The 17,917-nt window shown below is 32.9% G+C and overlaps 1 protein-coding gene across 7 annotated transcripts in view; it reads right to left on the bottom strand.

Moving 5' to 3' along the window:
• Positions 1 to 17,917, bottom strand: part of PDS5B (PDS5 cohesin associated factor B) — a 204,461-nt gene that overhangs the window by 75,543 nt on the left and 111,001 nt on the right. For all 7 annotated transcript variants that reach the window (XM_059378326.1, XM_059378327.1, XM_059378330.1 and 4 more), the window contains exons 11-15: positions 15,709 to 15,854; positions 13,450 to 13,601; positions 12,138 to 12,251; positions 5,152 to 5,233; positions 1,939 to 1,987 (exon numbers count right to left, since the gene is read on the bottom strand). In XM_059378326.1, coding sequence (XP_059234309.1) covers positions 1,939 to 1,987; positions 5,152 to 5,233; positions 12,138 to 12,251; positions 13,450 to 13,601; positions 15,709 to 15,854 — 543 coding nt within the window. The remainder of the gene's footprint in view (positions 1 to 1,938; positions 1,988 to 5,151; positions 5,234 to 12,137; positions 12,252 to 13,449; positions 13,602 to 15,708; positions 15,855 to 17,917) is intronic.

The raw sequence follows: 17,917 nt of genomic DNA, 5'->3' as shown, positions 1-17,917 counted from the left end.
ATAACCCCTTATAATATGTAAGGGGACTAAATATCAACCTGATAATACCAATTTATTATTGTCTCCTTAAGTTTGTTGTGTACATTGTTCTCTTGTAACTCACAAGAACAGATCAGTAAGATTTACCTTTAAGAAACTATCTGTTAACCCATCCAGAGATAATTCACATACACATGCTGTCAGTCAATAACACATGCTGAGCAAAATGTTTCGGGTGTTACTACTGGACATGTCATTAATGCATGAGAGAGGATAAGCCCCTGTGGAATCAAAGATGATTTTTATACCACCCTCCTAATAAATGATGCATCAAAACATGAAAGCTAGTAAAATGTTGATCCTAGTGTCTTTTGGGGGAGGGAGTGGGAGGAGGGGGGCTACTCACAACTGTTACAGAGGACCAGACTAGGCTACTTCTAATAACAGAAATTATAGTATAAAACTATGGACTACAATAAAAATTGTAGAAATTCAACCAAATCTAAAAATACAAATGCAGTAAGTGCAGTCTTCAAGTTCACATATAACTTTGAAATTACATTTTAAAAGTCTTCTCTAGATCACTGAGGATAATAAGAACAAAGTGTCCTTATTATAAATACTTGACTGTATGATCTTTTCATAGTTCTATAATACAAAAAATCTACTGTACTGTCTTCAAATAATTTTGGAAGATGTCACTTTACAGCCCCTCCATAATGTCTGGGCATCATACTAAAGGCTACAATAAGGTCTACCATTCAAGAAACAAACAGAATTGGGAGTGGGGGGAGTGGGAGGAAGACAGAGAGAGGGAGAAGGGAGGGAAGAAGCAAAAAAAACCCTTTAATTCAGCATTCTAAAAATACTTGACCATGAAACACTTTTTTCTAACAATACTATTAACACCTACAGGATACCAGGATTCCTCAGAACAGAATTTGGGAAAACAAACAGGTTTAAAAAATAGAAAAAATACAGATGATCTCCTTTACAAGATAGTATCCAGAGCCAAACAACAAGGAAATAGGTATTAAAAAGCAACAACAGAAAACCACTTGCTTTAAGTTACCTAAAGAAACTGAAAACTAATTTATGTTTATCTGCCCAAGACTAAAAGATATTTTGGTCTTAAAACCTTACTCATGCTAAAACGCCTATCACTTGGTCTAAAACACAGTTAATTAGGTTACTGTTCTCTTCAGTATCTGAGCATTACTTCCATATACATCTTGGAACATTTGTTAACATCTCAGAAATCCATCTAAAATAGATCTCTTCACTATTCCCAAGTGGAAGCTCCGTAGAAATGTTCCTCCAGGTGTTCCTGATACTCGCTTTGTCCATGTGCTACACTCTACACAGTGATCTCTAAAGTAGGAGGAAAAGCAAATGCTCTACAAAAACAGCTACTTTACCCAGTCCTTGCACCAAAAAAGGGATGTGCTATACAATCCTTTTGTATTTACTGTTAAATGCAATTAAATAACATTTTCACTGAAAGCAAAAAAGCAAATTAGTATATTTTTTTTCAAAGAAGTTCTTCTGTAATTATTAGGTATACACTTTGAATTTTGGCTTAGAATGAAATTGGCTTCAAACAGATTCACATTAGAGCAAGCAACACTAAAGCACAAATTCAGTTTTCACAGTAAGCTTATGCAATAATTTGAATGAATTCCCCAAAATAAATTTATGTAATAAATCCTTTCTCCAGTTCTTTCTCATACCAACAGAAAAGAAAAAGAAAACTTCAGTGTAGCAAAGTAAATGAAGATTAAAAAAAAAAAAAAAATTGAATCTGAGTTGTCTGTTGAAAAAAAAAAATCAAAAACACTTTATACTCTTTTCCTATATTATCATAGCCTAAAATGAAACTCCATGAAATACTTCAAATTATCAAATAGAAATATTTCAATTAAACCTTAAATTTTACATGTAGTATTTAAAATAACTTACTTGTAATAACCATCACTTTTGAAAATATTGCCTTGACACTGGCATCTGTCTGTAAAGCACACACAAAAAAAGCAAAATTAATATTTCCTATCAATAATCTTCATTATACCCTTCAGAAAATTAGATAAGCATAACCTACTAATGCTTCAGGCCCATGTCTCAACCACCACAACTGTGAGCTCCTTTTTTAGCTACATTTAAACTCCATGAAGTAAATGAAAGGTGAATGCTCCCCTGTCATCTCTTCCCCTTCGCCCTGTTTTGTCATCCTCTAAACAAAAGAGAAGACTACTACACTAACCTTTTGAAACACGGAGATAATTTTGTTTTCTTTAGCAATGAAAGAACAGGCAACTAAGTATAAAAAAGGAACAAAATTACCTGATTTTCAAGTTTTAAGCTTATCTCAAACAAAAAGTTCACAAGTATGTAATTCTCAATGACTTAAGGTGTTCCTAAAATTTTTAAGCCTGAGGATTATAAGGTATAGTCATGAAGCATAGGGGGAAGACAGTGGATAAAGAAAATTCAAAAGGATGCCAGTGACATGTACCAAAGATTTTTCTAAGAGTGCTACCTACTTGTCGTATCAACCTAGTATTATTTCAGTGAATGAATATGTTCACCACACTGTAATAGTCTGTGAAGTCACATGCACAAAAGATATTTCTAAGAGCACTAATTATTCACTGCATCAAGTTAGTGTTATTTCTTTAAAAAAGATGTCTTTGTGCAACTCTGTATAATACACTGAACTAGAAAAACACTGGCATGAAGGCAACAAATCAAATAAATACACAAATAAACCATCCCTATTAAGAAGGAGCTTGCAAAAGATAAAACATAAAATAGAAGAGTTAATTCCCAAATAATTGGAATTTAAAGTATTTGAATAGATCTGTCTAGAGTCATATAAGATCTGTTATTTAATTTGGGGAGAAATAGGTATTGCTTGGCTGTCAAGTTGATCCACATGAAAAAGAAACAGCATCAACAAAAGTATAATACTGGAAATAATGTCACTTTGAGTGACACTGAGCAAATGAATTTAGTTAAATAAAGTAGAAGGGCTATAGGGCTATAGGGCTATAGAGCTGAACTAAATAAGAATAAAACTATTTATCAGACTGAATAATGAAGGCAAAGAAATACTGATTAATAAGTATGTAAGAATATTCCTAGTAAAATAGGGAGAAAAATAAACACCCAAAAGATAAACACAGCTTTGTATTTTTTTCTACCTTTAACTCTATAACATCTACTGTAATTCTTGGTATAAAGTGAATATTAATAAGAGGCTATTAATTCTCCTCTCACTAGAATTAATTCCACTTTGGACTACCATCTTCTTCCATTTGGTTTCTTCTTCAACCCCATGTCACATTAATGAGAATTCCTTCCCTCTTTAACTTGTACAACTCCGTAATTTTTTTGAATTCTCTCTTTATTTTGGACAACTCAATAATTATTTTAAGACAACTTGAAGAGAAATTCCACAATGTAGAAGACATTAAAACATTTTAATTGAAATTTGAGACTGTGTTTTGTTATTTCTCATGAAAATGAAGTCATGAGACCATCCCAAGTTGTTATCAACAGGCAAGGGGAAGAAGTTCCCACTAAATAAATTTTAAAGGGACAGTGAGAATCAAAAACAAAATTATTTTTCATGAGTCTCACACATCATGCTGTTCAACATATGATGGGCACACTTAACGTACTACCTGACTGCTATTGTATGACTTTAGCAATGCCTGAAATCAGGAATATTTTTGTAGACATACATATAAAAACATCCGGCATTTTTAATTAACACCTTTGCAACTTTGACCAAAAGGAAGTAAATTAATACAGCTCTAGGTAGCAAACAGGAGCACTTTATCCAGAGCTTATTAACTAAAACACACTAACTTACTGCAATATAGAACAATGACTAAAATACATGTTTACAGGCTGAAGCACACTAAATTAACTGGAGGTTTCCAATTTTGTTCCTTGGCAGAGAAAGTACTGAAACAGCAGAATCACTAAAATTAGTTTTAAGTCATCTATTACAAGAAAAAAACTTATTCTAGCAGGTTCAATATACTCAATAATCACAGATTTCAATAAACCATAAACAAAGAGGCTACTGTTAGCCTCCCCTTACATGAAACAACTCTTCTCTATTGACCTCTGTTCTATAAGCATGCAGTATTTGTTTTGTTTTAGGAGTGGGGGGTTGGGAGAATGAGAGGGGTTTCATTAAGGAGTAAAAAGAAATTAAAAATAACAGTATATTATTATTTTTTTGTGTTAAAGATTTCCCTGGATGCAATTTAAAATGGCATTTTATATATTTTTTTGATGAACTGATACTAGTTTTTTTTTTTTTTAAGATTTTATTTATTTATTTGACAGAGGGAAATCACAAGTAGGCAGAGAGACAGGCAGAGAGAGAGGAAGGGAAGAAAGGCCCCCTGCTGAGCAGAGAGCCTGATGTGGGACTCGATCCCAGGACCCTGGAATCATGACCTGAGCCGAAGGCAGCGGCCTAACCCACTGAGCCACCCAGGCGTCCCCTGATACTAGTTTTTTGATGAATTATAACTTTTATAGGCCTACATATAACATTCTCAAACAACATTCTAGGGAAAAAGAACACCCAGAATCATTCTAAAAGTCTAAAAAATATAATATGATACATCAACTGGATGAATACAAAGATTAACTTATAATTATGAAAACCAAGTAGTACATTAAGATTACTATAACATTAATTCTAAGTAAAAATATAAAGATACATAATTAAAATACATGACATGAAAATTTTCTAAAACAACAAGACTACACGATGGGAACATTTTAGGGCAGCAAGACAGAGTACAAATTTACTCTACTTTGCTTTCAAAGATACAGTCATTTTCTGGTTTTTGTTTTTGTTTTTTTTTTAAGCTACAAAAAAACTTTAATTCTGAGTACAAAGACATATATTCTCTTTCCTGTTGTGTATCACCTTTTATAGATATAGTAAATTTAAACTTTGAATTTTTCTATGCAATAAGTTTCTTAAAAATTTCATTGTTCTAAATTAGAGATCATAGTTTCTCCAGTAGAACAGTTCCACACAGAAACAATTGTCCAGCAACACTGTAGCAATGGTAAGGAGTAACTAAATACAGGCGTTTTACAAAGCTTATCATCAAAGGAAAATTTTCATTACATTTAACTTACTTTGGGTTGCTTAATTAAGTCAAGCAAATCCTTTACTTGATGTCGGAGCAGATTTTGACATTTCCACATTTCATTCAATGCTCTGCAAAACACAAACACATAAATTTAAATAACAAAACAATAAAAATCCTTCCAGAATATTCCAAATATATTCCTTTTTTTTTAGTTGAAATTAACAAGAGATGACAGAGATGAGGTAAACTTTACAGAACTAAGCAACTGATGATGTATGGAGCAAAAGGGCAAGGAAAATATAAGAGGTATGAACATGTGAAGGGATATCTATATCATTAACTACAACATGTGTATAAACTAGGGTATAGGAATTATCTACAGAGATTATAAACTTGAGTAATAAAGGAATGTATGATGGAGTAAGGTCCTGTAGTAGGCAGGATGAAAAGGAATCAAAGCCACAAAAAGAAAAGAGTTTGTGCTGAGAGAATGAGGGATACTTTTTTCTAAAAAAGAAATGCTCATAATGTAACTTTATATAATATGTATTACATGTTTATGTATATTATTATAAAAGTGTATATTATGTACATACAGGTAAGTATACCATTAATTATTATAATAAAATTAAAATATATAAACCAATGTAAATAAAAATGATAAGCTCTCACTTGTTTTATTTATCCTCAAGTTCTCACTGTTTAGAGATAGAATTTATGTTTAGATTTTTTTTTAAAGATTATTTATTTGAGAGAGAAAGAGAGAAAATGTGAGTGGGGGAAGGAGAGAGAGAATCTCAAGGAGACTCCCCACTGAGCAGACCTTGACAGGGGGCTTGATCTCACAACCTGAGATCATGACAAGAGCCAAAACCAAGAGGGGGAATCCCAGCCCAGTCACCTAGCACGCCTATGTGTTTAGATTTCTAAGGACTCATTGAGGTCTACAGTTTGAAGTAAAGCTGTTACACAGTTAACTAAATAACATATTATGTTCATTATACAAATTATATAAAACATTATTACCTCTATATTCTATATAGTTTATATAGATTATATATTTTATATATAATATATATTACCTATATATTCTATACATTCCATATAGAATACATATAAGCATATTTATACTATATAAATTTGACATGTACAAGTATTTATATCCTATATATTCATTAGTTTATATAACTATGTGTTTACATATTATTACATATAAATAAATATTATTTTTATAGGGCAAAATTTTGATGTCCTCTGAATACTTTTGTTTTCAGAAAGAAATTTAAATCTAAAAAAAAATTACACACATACTCAAGAAAATATGCATAAATCATGAGAGCAGTTAATGTTACTGAAATATTGAGTTACAGAATTCAGAACCATACATAGTTTAATATTTGAAAGGAAATTTTCCAAAACCAAATACTTTTTATTATTTTGAATTACTTCGATTAACCTCCACTATCACACATATTAAGCACTGCCATAAAACTGTAATATAGTACAAAAGCATTAAAAAACCACCTTTTTTTTTCATAGACAAGAACTAATTGCTAAAAAAGTTTCATTCTCCTCCTTAACATTCTGTTTTAAGAATACCTTTGCATACTTTTATGGAAATAAAATAGTTTAAATTTGGACACTTAAATTCCTTTACAGTAGTCACCTCAAAATGGTACTGGCAAAGCAGCAGCATTTTATATTAAAAGCTAAATTAAAATAACTATACATGTAGACATTAAAAAAAAATGACCAGTATACAGAGGACTGTAAAAATCTCATAACTAAATAAGAGTTACATAATTAAAATAATTTTCAAAAAAAGAGTAGTCATCTGTGAAATTACTCCTGAACTCCCAATTGTCTCTTGCTTCTTAACACTTCATCATTACTTACAACTTCTGACAGACCTGGACTTTTGAAACTTGCCTTCACTTAAAGCAGGAATTATTACACCTCTAATAGCTATTTATTAAAGATCAAGCAATTCCAAAGCTCCATATAAAATATTATGGCTATAGTGTAAATCAAAAAGTGACCATCACTAAGATTTTATATTATATTTTTAGGGAAACCATCCCCTCAAGCACTTTAATAAAATTATCTTAAGCAGCAAAGACAATTTATCTTTGTGTTTGCCTTCCTAAATAATCCTTTAAAAAAAGAAAAAAAAAAGAGTAGACATAATATTACTACAACAGGAAGACAAATATAACTTAATATAAGTCTGAATTCCAGCACTGTCACTAAATAAACACGAAAAATCTGATTAGAGAACGGATACTCTTACAGTTGTTACTGGTCTAGTCTTCTCACTAGAGCTTTGCACTAACTCAAAGAAAAAGACAGTCACCATTGGGTGGCTATCAGAAACCTATACGAGTGTTGAAGAGAAACTCTCCTCCAGCATTCCGCTCCCCATTCATACCCACCAGACTCAGCAGTACAAAAACGGGTCTAGATGAGAGCCTGCCTAATGAAAGACATCACAACCACAACACCTGAAACTACCACTAACTATTGCCATTAACAGCTGTTCTAGGAAGCCTGGGGGAGGTGGCAACACACACCATGATTAGAGAGTACTCAAGCCTGCCTCTGTTCTCTTTTTCATTACTCAAGATATTTATGGGGACACCTGGGTGGCTCAGTCAGTTAAGCATCCAAATTTTGGTTTGGGCTTGTATCGTGACCTCAGGGTTGTGGGATCAGGCCCCAATGTGAGTCTCCCCATTCTGTGGATGGAGCGTCTGCTTGAAGGTTTTCTCCCTCATCCCCGCCTTGGGCAGGCATGTATGCATGTGCACACTTTCTCTCAAATGAATAAATCTTTAAAAAAAATAAAAAGATATTAGTTAACTTGGGGACTTGCTTAAAACTGATACATATAGGGGCGCCTGGGTGGCTCAGTGGGTTAAAGCCTCTGCCTTCGGCTCAGGTCATGATCCCAGGGTCCTGGGATGGAGCCCCGCATCGGGCTGTCTGCTCTGTGGAGAGCCTGCATCCTCCTCTCTCTCTCTCTGCCTGCCTCTCTGCCTGCTTGTGATCTCTGTCTGTCAAATTTAAAAAAAAAAAAAAAAAACCTGATACATATCAACTTTTAAATACAGAAAGTACTGTCTTCCCCAAAAGAACATGATCACATGTTCTTTCAACAAATAAAAGATCAAATAAGTTCTCACCATGAACCTGCCTATCAAGCAGCTATTTTTAAGTGCTTTCAAACTAATTAATTAGAGTTATAAATTCAAATGACTTCTGGGCTAGAATGGTAATGTATAATGAATAAAGACAGATGTTACAATACAGAGTGGTGAGGACTGTGACAAGATTAGAAACATTACTGAAAACATCAAGATTATTACTATTCAGGAAAATGAAAAAAAGATGTGACAAAATTTAAGACCCAAAGAGTCACAAAAAATAAGATGTCTGATAACATTTAGGAAGACATAGAAAATGAATGACCAACAAGCTATAAATGTTATGCATGAATCTTAGGAACCTAAAAAAAGGGGGGAAAGTCACAGAAGACTATATCCACACTTACTCTACTTTCATAAAGTTCAAAAACAAGTAAAAATAAATTATTGAGGGATACATAAATATATGTAAAACTTTATTTTTGATAAAACTACTTTTTAAAGATTTATTTATATATTTATTTGAGAGAAAGAAACAGAGAGGAGGGTGCCTGGGTGGCTCAGTGGGTTAAGCCGCTGCCTTCAGCTCAGGTCATGATCTCAGGGTCCTGGGATCGAGTCCCGCATCGGGCTCTCTGCTCAGCAGGGAGCCTGCTTCCCTCTCTCTCTCTCTGCCTGCCTCTCCATCTACTTGTGATTTCTCTCTGTCAAATAAATAAATAAAATCTTAAAAAAAAAAAAAAAAAAAAAAAAGAAACAGAGAGGAGAGGGAGGGCAGAGGGAGAGGAAGAGATGCAGATTCCATGCTGAGTGTGGTGCCCAACATGGAGCTTGATTCTAGGACCCTGAGATCATGACCTGAGCTGAAATCAAGAGTCGGCCACTTATCTGACTGAGCCACCCAGGCGCCCCATGATAAACTCACTTTTTAAAAGGAAATGAAAAATAAATAATTTAAGCTAGTGGTTTCCTCTGGGTGGAAGACAGGAGGATAAAAGGGAGAAGAGTTCACAAGTTGAGTGTAGATTCAAAGATATATTTAGTTTATCACTATGCTTCAAAACTCATATGTGATTTGTGTGCGTTAAATTTTTCATAAAAATAAATGTAAAGACTTTTGGAGAAATAAACCACGAATGTAAAGTATTAAAGTAATAAAATGTTAAGTATTAGATTTACAGTTGGTTAGTTAATTATAAAATGCTGGTTAAAATTTTTAAAAAATCATTTAAAAAATATAAATATCTTAAGTGTTTTAATTTAAAACAGATAAAAATCTATTCACTTACCAACGATTTTTGTAGAACTTATTGGTCCATAGATTGGAATTTACTTTCAACTTTTCCATGGCATTATTTTTCAGTGTAACTCATGATTAGCATTTTTACTTTCTAATTCAAAGTAACTTGTTATTTAAGTGATGAATAATATCTTATATATATATATATATAGGCTTTGTTTTAAAGATTTGAGAGGAAGAGAGAATGCATAAATGAGCAGGAATATGGGGGGGGGGGGGACACCATTGCAGGGATTGATCTCAGGACCCTGGTTTGAAATTAAAGTGGGACGCCTAAGTGACTAAAACACCCAGGTACCCCTTATATATGTATATGTAGTTTTATAACTGCTTTTCAGTATTTTCCTTTACAATTATGTTTCTTTTCCATTTCTCATATTAAACTTTTCATTAATTATTTTTTGTTCCTGTGGTTTTAGAAGTCAACATTTTAATTCTGTTCTTTTAAAGAAACTCAAATTTTTAATTTGTACACTTAGTTTACAGCCTAATTAATCAACAAACCTGTCCTCACTCACTCTTTTAAGATAAAAGAACCACAGAACATTTTAGCTGCCATCTTACATGCTGTTATCCTATAGGATCTACCTAGTATTCAAACTTTTTCACAAAGGCACAGCACCAATCAATCAGAACAGGTGGCAGTAGAATAGGGCCTGAAGGTCCTTCTGCTACGCCCAGGCACAGGGGAAAATGGGTGGGGAGAGGATCTCAGGGACTCTCAACAGATCTTACATACTGTTCCAAGACGTGTGTGCTGGCTAAATATCAGCCCAGATGCTAACCTACTTTTTAATCTACACCTCCTTCCCTTGGTAAAGAAAACTTTGTTGTTATTATTATTGGTGATGGTGTTGGCATTGTTTTTATAGGCACTGATTATTTAGATCTGCAGAAGTGTTTGGAAATTTTGTTACTTCTTACATCTTATTCCTTCCTTCTGAATTTTGTTTTTTGCCAAAAGAAACTTTTACTCTAGTAATTTTCTCAAGTAGGATATATGAGTGGTTGACTCTCATTTTTTGCGTAAGAGTTTCTTTCATGGGGCACCTGGGTGGCTCAGTGGGTTAAAGCCTCTGCCTTCGGCCCAGGTCATGATCCCAGGGTCCTGGGATCAAGCCCCACATTGGGCTCTCTGCTCGGCAGGGAGCCTGCTCCCCCTACCTTCTCTCTGCCTGCCTCTCTGCCTACTTGTGATCTCTGTCTGTCAAATAAATAAATAAAATCTTTAAAAAGAGTATCTTTCATTTTTGTTCATGAAAGACGGGTGAGCTGAGTCAAGAAGCCTAGACTATGATTTCACTTAGGTTGTCTCAAGTATATATATATATATATATATATATATATCCTATTCTCATTCATTCTAATCAGCCATCAATTGCACCATGAAGATAAGGATGCACTCTAATTCTTGAGGTGTTGGCATATGACAATTTCATTTTAAAATCAACTAAATATGGCAGTAACATATTTCACTGTATGCAGTAGAAAAAGAATGAACTTTGAAACCAGGTAGAGTTCAAATCCTAACTTTTTGTCTCCTACTACTTGTGTGATTTTGTGCAAGTTAACTGACCTCTGGAATTCAGTTCTCCATGTGAAAAACAGGAAAATTATCAATTACATGAAGGGTTGGCAAGTGTTTCTATAAAAGGCCAGATAATAAATGTTATGGACCATACAATACAGTCTCTGGTGAAACTATGTAATTCTGCTGTTAAAGCACAAAAGCAGCCATTGATAATATATACCCCTTGCCTTAAGTACAACAGATAATAAGAAATTTACATTTCTCCTTTTCTTCAATGTTTCTATGAAAGTTATAATTGGCACATATAATAATTCCCATGGAAGAAGTCAAAGTCCCATTAAGGAGACATAGGAATGAAAATTATATGCAGCTCCTTAGACTTCAATTTCCGAACATCTAATCCCCGACTTGTAATGACATTTGCTGGAATGCAGAGCATCTACATTTTCTAAAACCTAGAGCAAATCAATCTCTAGGTTTCAATTTCCTAACCATCAGTATGATTCAATTAGTAATGTCTCTTCCATGTCCAAAATGCCAATTCCGTATAATGGTGCTCAAAATTATTTTCTGAATGAAAAATGGTCATTAAAATGTATTTGTGCATACCCATATGCCAAATTATAACAGATGCTGAGGTTATACAGCACAAAATATGTACCCTACCACTCTACAGCAAAATTCAAATGACCATGAGGTTAAAATAAGGCGGTAGGATTTTCTCAGTATGGACCTTCTTAATGCCTTAAGGAAGAAAACAAACAAAAAGGTACATCAATACTTCTTGAAATGACAATATGTATGTCTGGGGAAAGAAATCAAATCCTGAAAAATTCCATGTCAATTTATAATTGCTTATAAAAATCCTTGTTAATCTCATGCTGATAGCAGTACCTTGAAAAATCAGTCAAGTATTTTATTGTGTCTGATCATTTAAACAATGTTTGCGTTACATAAATTGTTAACATTTAAAAATACATTTGTGAGGGTTTTCCCCATAAAATGCAATACACTGAAAAAGATGGAAAAAGAAACAAAATTTGACATTTGAAACATACTTCACAGCATTTAAATCCAGTGTGGCATACAAGTAATATAAACACTTCATCCGTTCTGTAGTTTCCAAATTGTGGGGAACCATGTATTGGGCAAAGATGCGTTCAACAAGCAATCTGCAAAAACACAGAGAAGGTACTGTAATGATTTTTTTTTAATGTACTGAATTTGTATATAAAATTCCAAAACACACAAAGTTTACATATAAAAGAAGTTCCTGCTTTCTGAATGGATATGAGATTTCAAATGGATGATTTCCTTCTATAAGAAGAGGGGCTGAAAAAAGATTTAGCTGGATATACTGGCAATAACTCTATACCCAGCTAAGATAACTACCTCTGCATGACCTTGAGTATATACGAGGTTTTCGATTTCCTTATCTGAATAATAAAGTGTCCAAAAAACAGGTCCTTCCAAATGACAAATTCTAAGCATCTCTAAGTTAAAATTTCTAAAGACATAGTAAGATTCTTCTGAGTTTTTATCATCTGAGTAAACATCATGAAAAGACCTGGTTAACAGTTTAAAAAAAAAAAAGTACTAGCAAATAATGCAAATCTCCCATGGAATGATGTTGCACACTCAAAAAGTCTAAAAATGTCCATTTTACAAAAATAATAACTATAAAGTTTCTTAGATAAAGTTAATCTAAGATACCCAGTTTCTTGTTACTGTAACTCTTAAAAATGTAAGGTGGCCTACTGGTTCTTAATTTTCTCAATCTCATCTATTATGAGTTAAGACCATTTGGATCTAAGAATTTAAAATAAATTCAAGCAAGTGAAATAAATTCTGCAAGCAGGATTCACAGATCTATTTACTACTAAATGGTTAAGATCCACACAAGATCTAACCTTATACTGCAAAAGAAAAATATGATGATTATATTCAGATAATGTGTTTCAAATAAAACTATAAATTATCTTTTTATCCTTCAGTAGAAACTATTTATTTAAAATGTCTAAAATCCAAAAGCTTTATTTTCATTTACTTGAAAACATTTTATTTGAAAAATAACCTGTGAAATAAAATTTAAATGATTACACACATTTCTACTCTTAAGTACCACTGTTTAAAAATAGTATACAAAAATGAACTTAAAAACTGTATCCCTCCTTAAAGGTATATGCACATTATTGCTTCATTTATGGCTTTGATAGGAAGAAAACTAGTCCCACTCACTAGCTTTAACTTGCAATAAAAATTGAGAGAATTTAAAGTTATAAAGAAAACAGTTTTCCTACAACTAAAGATCAACAACAACTAAATACATCAAAAGCACCATATATTTTACATATGGTGTCCTTAACTTACCGATCATCAATACTATTTTGATAATATATATGTAGCAATTTGTCTTTGATCCATGAAATCTGTTTTGCTGCATCTTTTCCAGCTGCTGATTGTAAAGCATACTTCTTATAAATTTGGGCAAGTCCCATCATGGCTTCTTTGCGCACTCTCCACTTAAAGTAAAAACAAAAATGCTTTCTTAAAATTTAAAAATGTTAATTATATTTCAGGAAAGTCCGTTTTCTTGTTTTTAAGCTGCTTTACACAATATATCTTCATCACTCCTCAGTTACTAGATATCTATTTATAATGACTATGAAAAAAACATAACTATCATTTTAATATATCTACTATGTAAGGTACAGAGATATCAACATGTATAAAAAATTTTAATGCTTTAATATACTATGCCCATCATTTACCCCTAAAAAACAAACATTAATCACCATCACATGAAGTCACTGAAAATTGGTAAGAGAAAGTATGCTACAAAATTTTAACAGGCAAAGAATGAGTTAATTGTGACTTATCCCTTATACACTTTTTCCATTTATGGTGTATATTAAATATACTTCAGTTAAAGGTACATGACATTGGTTTTATCAAATGCTAAGTAAAGACGCTCGGTTCATTCTGTATATCTGAGAATCAAGTTCAAGTGTAAGAGGAATGCATTCAACTATTTTCTTAAAATACATATTTGCTAGTATATCTAATACTGCTTAATTATCTTGGGATGAGTTTATTCTTTAATTTTACACAAACAGCACTATAATCAGTAAGATGTTAGTAATGTTTAGAACTTCATGAAGCTGCACAGATGTTTATAATTTTTTCCTTTGCAGTCTGTCATTCATTGTATATTCTTCCCTTGGTTTTTCTTTCAATTACTTACAGCAGATTAAGAACAGTCCTTATCTCATCCATCCACTGATACATATTGAAATAAAAGACTTCAAAAAGCCTTACTCATAAAATAAGAATTCAACTTGTTTGTAGGAACTTTCTATTCTCTGTCTTATCTCTAATTCCCCAAACTGCTGCTTTAAGGAGAATTTAAAGATAGAGCATATTCTAATTCTGCCAAGAACATAAATATATTCCATTATTTTTTGATATTCAATATTTATATGAATGAACCAAGGAGGCCTATTATGAATACAACATCAAAAATTTTAAGAATTTATGTGACCCCAAAAATACACAGATACTTAGCTCAAATTCCAAATCTAACAAAGAAAAAGACTACTTGAACACTTGAAAGGCTGCTATCCTACCACGAGGCAAATCTCCTTTTCCTTCTTTATGCCTTTCATTAATACTCTATAGGACCTTTCCTTAATACTCTATGAAATATTCAAAAAAGACAAGTCTAAATTTATTAGTTAAGATAAGTTATGTCCTAATACCTATAAACTTGGAGGGAAAACTATGCAATTCCTGCCCATCTGTCCTCTACCCACAAACAGCATTACCAAAAAGAGCATTAAATGATGACAACAGCACAACCAAACTTATAAGCAACTATTAAAATGACGTATTTACTAGTCAAAACTATTCACAACTACCAACAGGCTTCCTGCTTTCTTTGTTAATTAACCCCCATATACTTCAATGATTTTCATCCTTCACCAAAATTATTCAAGCCTAAATCCAGTAAAACACACACCAGAAAGGAAAGGCAATGGGGATGAGGAGGAATGAACATTCACTCACATATTTTACTGAGTGTCTAATATAGCCAGGCAATAAGAATACAAGAATAAGAAAACACTATTCCTCTCTTAAGAAGCCACTGATTACTGAGTGCAGCTAGTGGGTGCTCACTCAAGGGGGAAAGGTTTAGGGTCACAGAAGATAGGCTGGAAGCATGCTGCTCTGCCAGGTTTAGCTTTGCAAAGTTGAAAACATGTTATTTTCTACTCCACAGAAATTATAATACAACCAGCTAAAGGACTATCAACTGATACTCATGTGAAAAGAAACAGAAGAGAGTCAACAAAAACATAAGAAGTTGTGTCAGAGGCCTTTACAACTCATTTATTAAAACTAGTGTCCAGGCTAAACTTCTGACTACCATTTAGAGCCATCTCATTTTTAAGATGAGAACAAATAATCTGAATTTATAAACCTAACAAAACTTAATATAACAAAAAAATAAAACGTTCTCATAAATACATAAATACTTGCTCCTGAAAAGGGCAAGTTACATTTAAATCTCATTATTTCCACTAAATGCAAAATAAAAGCTGCCTACTACTAATTATTATTCCTACTTACCCGTTTGTCTAATGTTCTCTCTCTCACAAAATTAAGTAAGTGATCGTTGACCAGAAGAATATCCTTTTTAGCAGCTGTAACTATGGACACAATAACATCATGTCTAATAGCTTCTTCAGGGTCATGTGACCTCACTTTAAGATATTCTGAAAGACAAAATTTTATTTTATTAAAATTGGACTTTAAGAATTAATATGTTTTAAAAGATTGCATAAGTCCTTGGTAAGTAAACCACAACAAAACAAAACCTAAGTAAAAGGTTCAAAGTTTCAAAATTAAGAGCAGAGAAGAAAAGGGCATAGACATGAAGGTTAGTCCTTTAGTCAAAATATAGTAGTTTAAACACAACTGAGTATTAAAACCCCTCCCCATTTGGGGGTCAGGGTAGTGTATTAAGGAGTTCTTAACCTCATTAACTAAACCATACAAATGAACTAAGAAGTATATGACTTCAAATATTTCATTTCTATTTTTATTTTTTTTAAAGATTTTATTTATCTATTTATTTATTTGACAGAGATCAGAAGTAGGCAGAGAGGCAGGCAAAGAGAGAGGGGGAAGCAGGCTCCCTGCTGAGCAAAGGGCCTGATGCAGGGATCATGACCTAAGCTGAAGGCAGAGGCTTTAACACACTGAGCCACCTAGGTGCCCCTCTATTTTTGTTTAAATAGTTAAAATATTCAAGTCAAGTAGTTCTACTGGGAAAAAGCTAGAATATTTAAGCTTCTATCCCTTATCTGAGTAAGGTTTCAGAAAGAACAAAATTAAAATACCAGCCACCAAGCAATAAGATTACAGGAAACACCAAAAGGAAAGTCCATGTAATTAAACTAAGAAAGGCAAAGGAACATAGAAGAAATTAAACATTTAACAATTAGGATTGGCTGGAGGAAGACCTTAAATTCAATCAAAAACATGGCAGTTCTGATCTGACACTGAGCTGAAAGAAAAAATTAACACTCTTCAGTAATGATATATTAGAGGCTTAAGGAAGAGGTACCACAACTGAACATGAACATAACAAATAAAATATCATTTCACTTTCTATTATAAGACCAGTAAGCTAAATTTTCACTGTTTGGATTTGGAGCAGTATGTCTAGCTATGCCTATATACAGCAAATAGTGCTTATTACGATTGTAAATGGATTTATGTCCCTATAAATAGACAGTTTAACAAATAATTACAACACAAACACCCATAAAACCACTGCCCAGGCTTAAGCGTCTTCACCATGAGCATTCTATAACAGAAACTATTTCCTAAAATGAGAAAGACTGTATGTCATATGTCGCGCCCCCTCCCACAAAAAAAAACTTCTGAAGTGTAATTTTACCTAACTCAGTAAAGAAAGTTACTTTAAGTATTGATTTCAAATGAAGCCTGTTAAATACATCTCAAGTTCATTTCTCCACTAAGATAAACATGGGAGTTTTATCTTGCACTTTACTTGTTTCAAGTGCAATTGATATTCTTTGAGGCCACTAAGACAAAACCAATGAGAACAGCATCAATTTTAAGATGCATCCCAATCTCCCTAAGTCATTCATATTAAACAGATATATACCAGAACTATTAATTTACAGATCCCTACTGTGCAGAGGAAAACAAAAGAGAAAGATGAAATTCTTAGTAGTTAGCATGACAAAACAGCTAAAAATACTCTTCACAATATGGCCATGTCCCTCAAAATGTGGCTGAAGGCACAAGGATGAATCTCACAAAAACACTGTCAAGAAAGGCAAGACAAACATGTGTGTCTAACATATATTAATCTTAGCTCACTTCTGAAATCCTAAGAAAATGTCTTTTAAAAGGGACAAGTATAAGAGAAAAGATCATAGCAAAACAGAGTTTTCAACAAAATTGTGGCAGATGTAGCACTTGTAAACAAAACAAAAAGATGAAATCCAAAAAGGAAGAAAAATAATAAATAAGCTCATTTCCAGGGTAAAAGAACCATGAAAACATTTAGAAATTCAAGGCACCAGCTGGAAATTATAAGGTATGCTTGAAATAGTGCACATAAAGTAGTTAGAACCTTAGATTTTTCAGGGCTATCTTTTAGCCAACTACAAAAAATATGCAAAAAATAGCAATACAGGCCTACCTCAAGAAGCAAGGAAAAACTCATATAAACAATCTAATCTTAAAGTTAAAAGAGTTAGGAAAAAAAAAAAAACAAAAAAAACAAAAAAACGAAGAAAGC

The sequence above is a fragment of the Mustela nigripes genome, chromosome 15, assembly GCF_022355385.1.
Source record: "Mustela nigripes isolate SB6536 chromosome 15, MUSNIG.SB6536, whole genome shotgun sequence".
Classification (NCBI taxonomy): domain Eukaryota; kingdom Metazoa; phylum Chordata; class Mammalia; order Carnivora; family Mustelidae; genus Mustela; species Mustela nigripes.
Note: the sequence above shows the minus strand (reverse complement) of the source record. Positions and strands in the feature narration are given on the sequence as shown.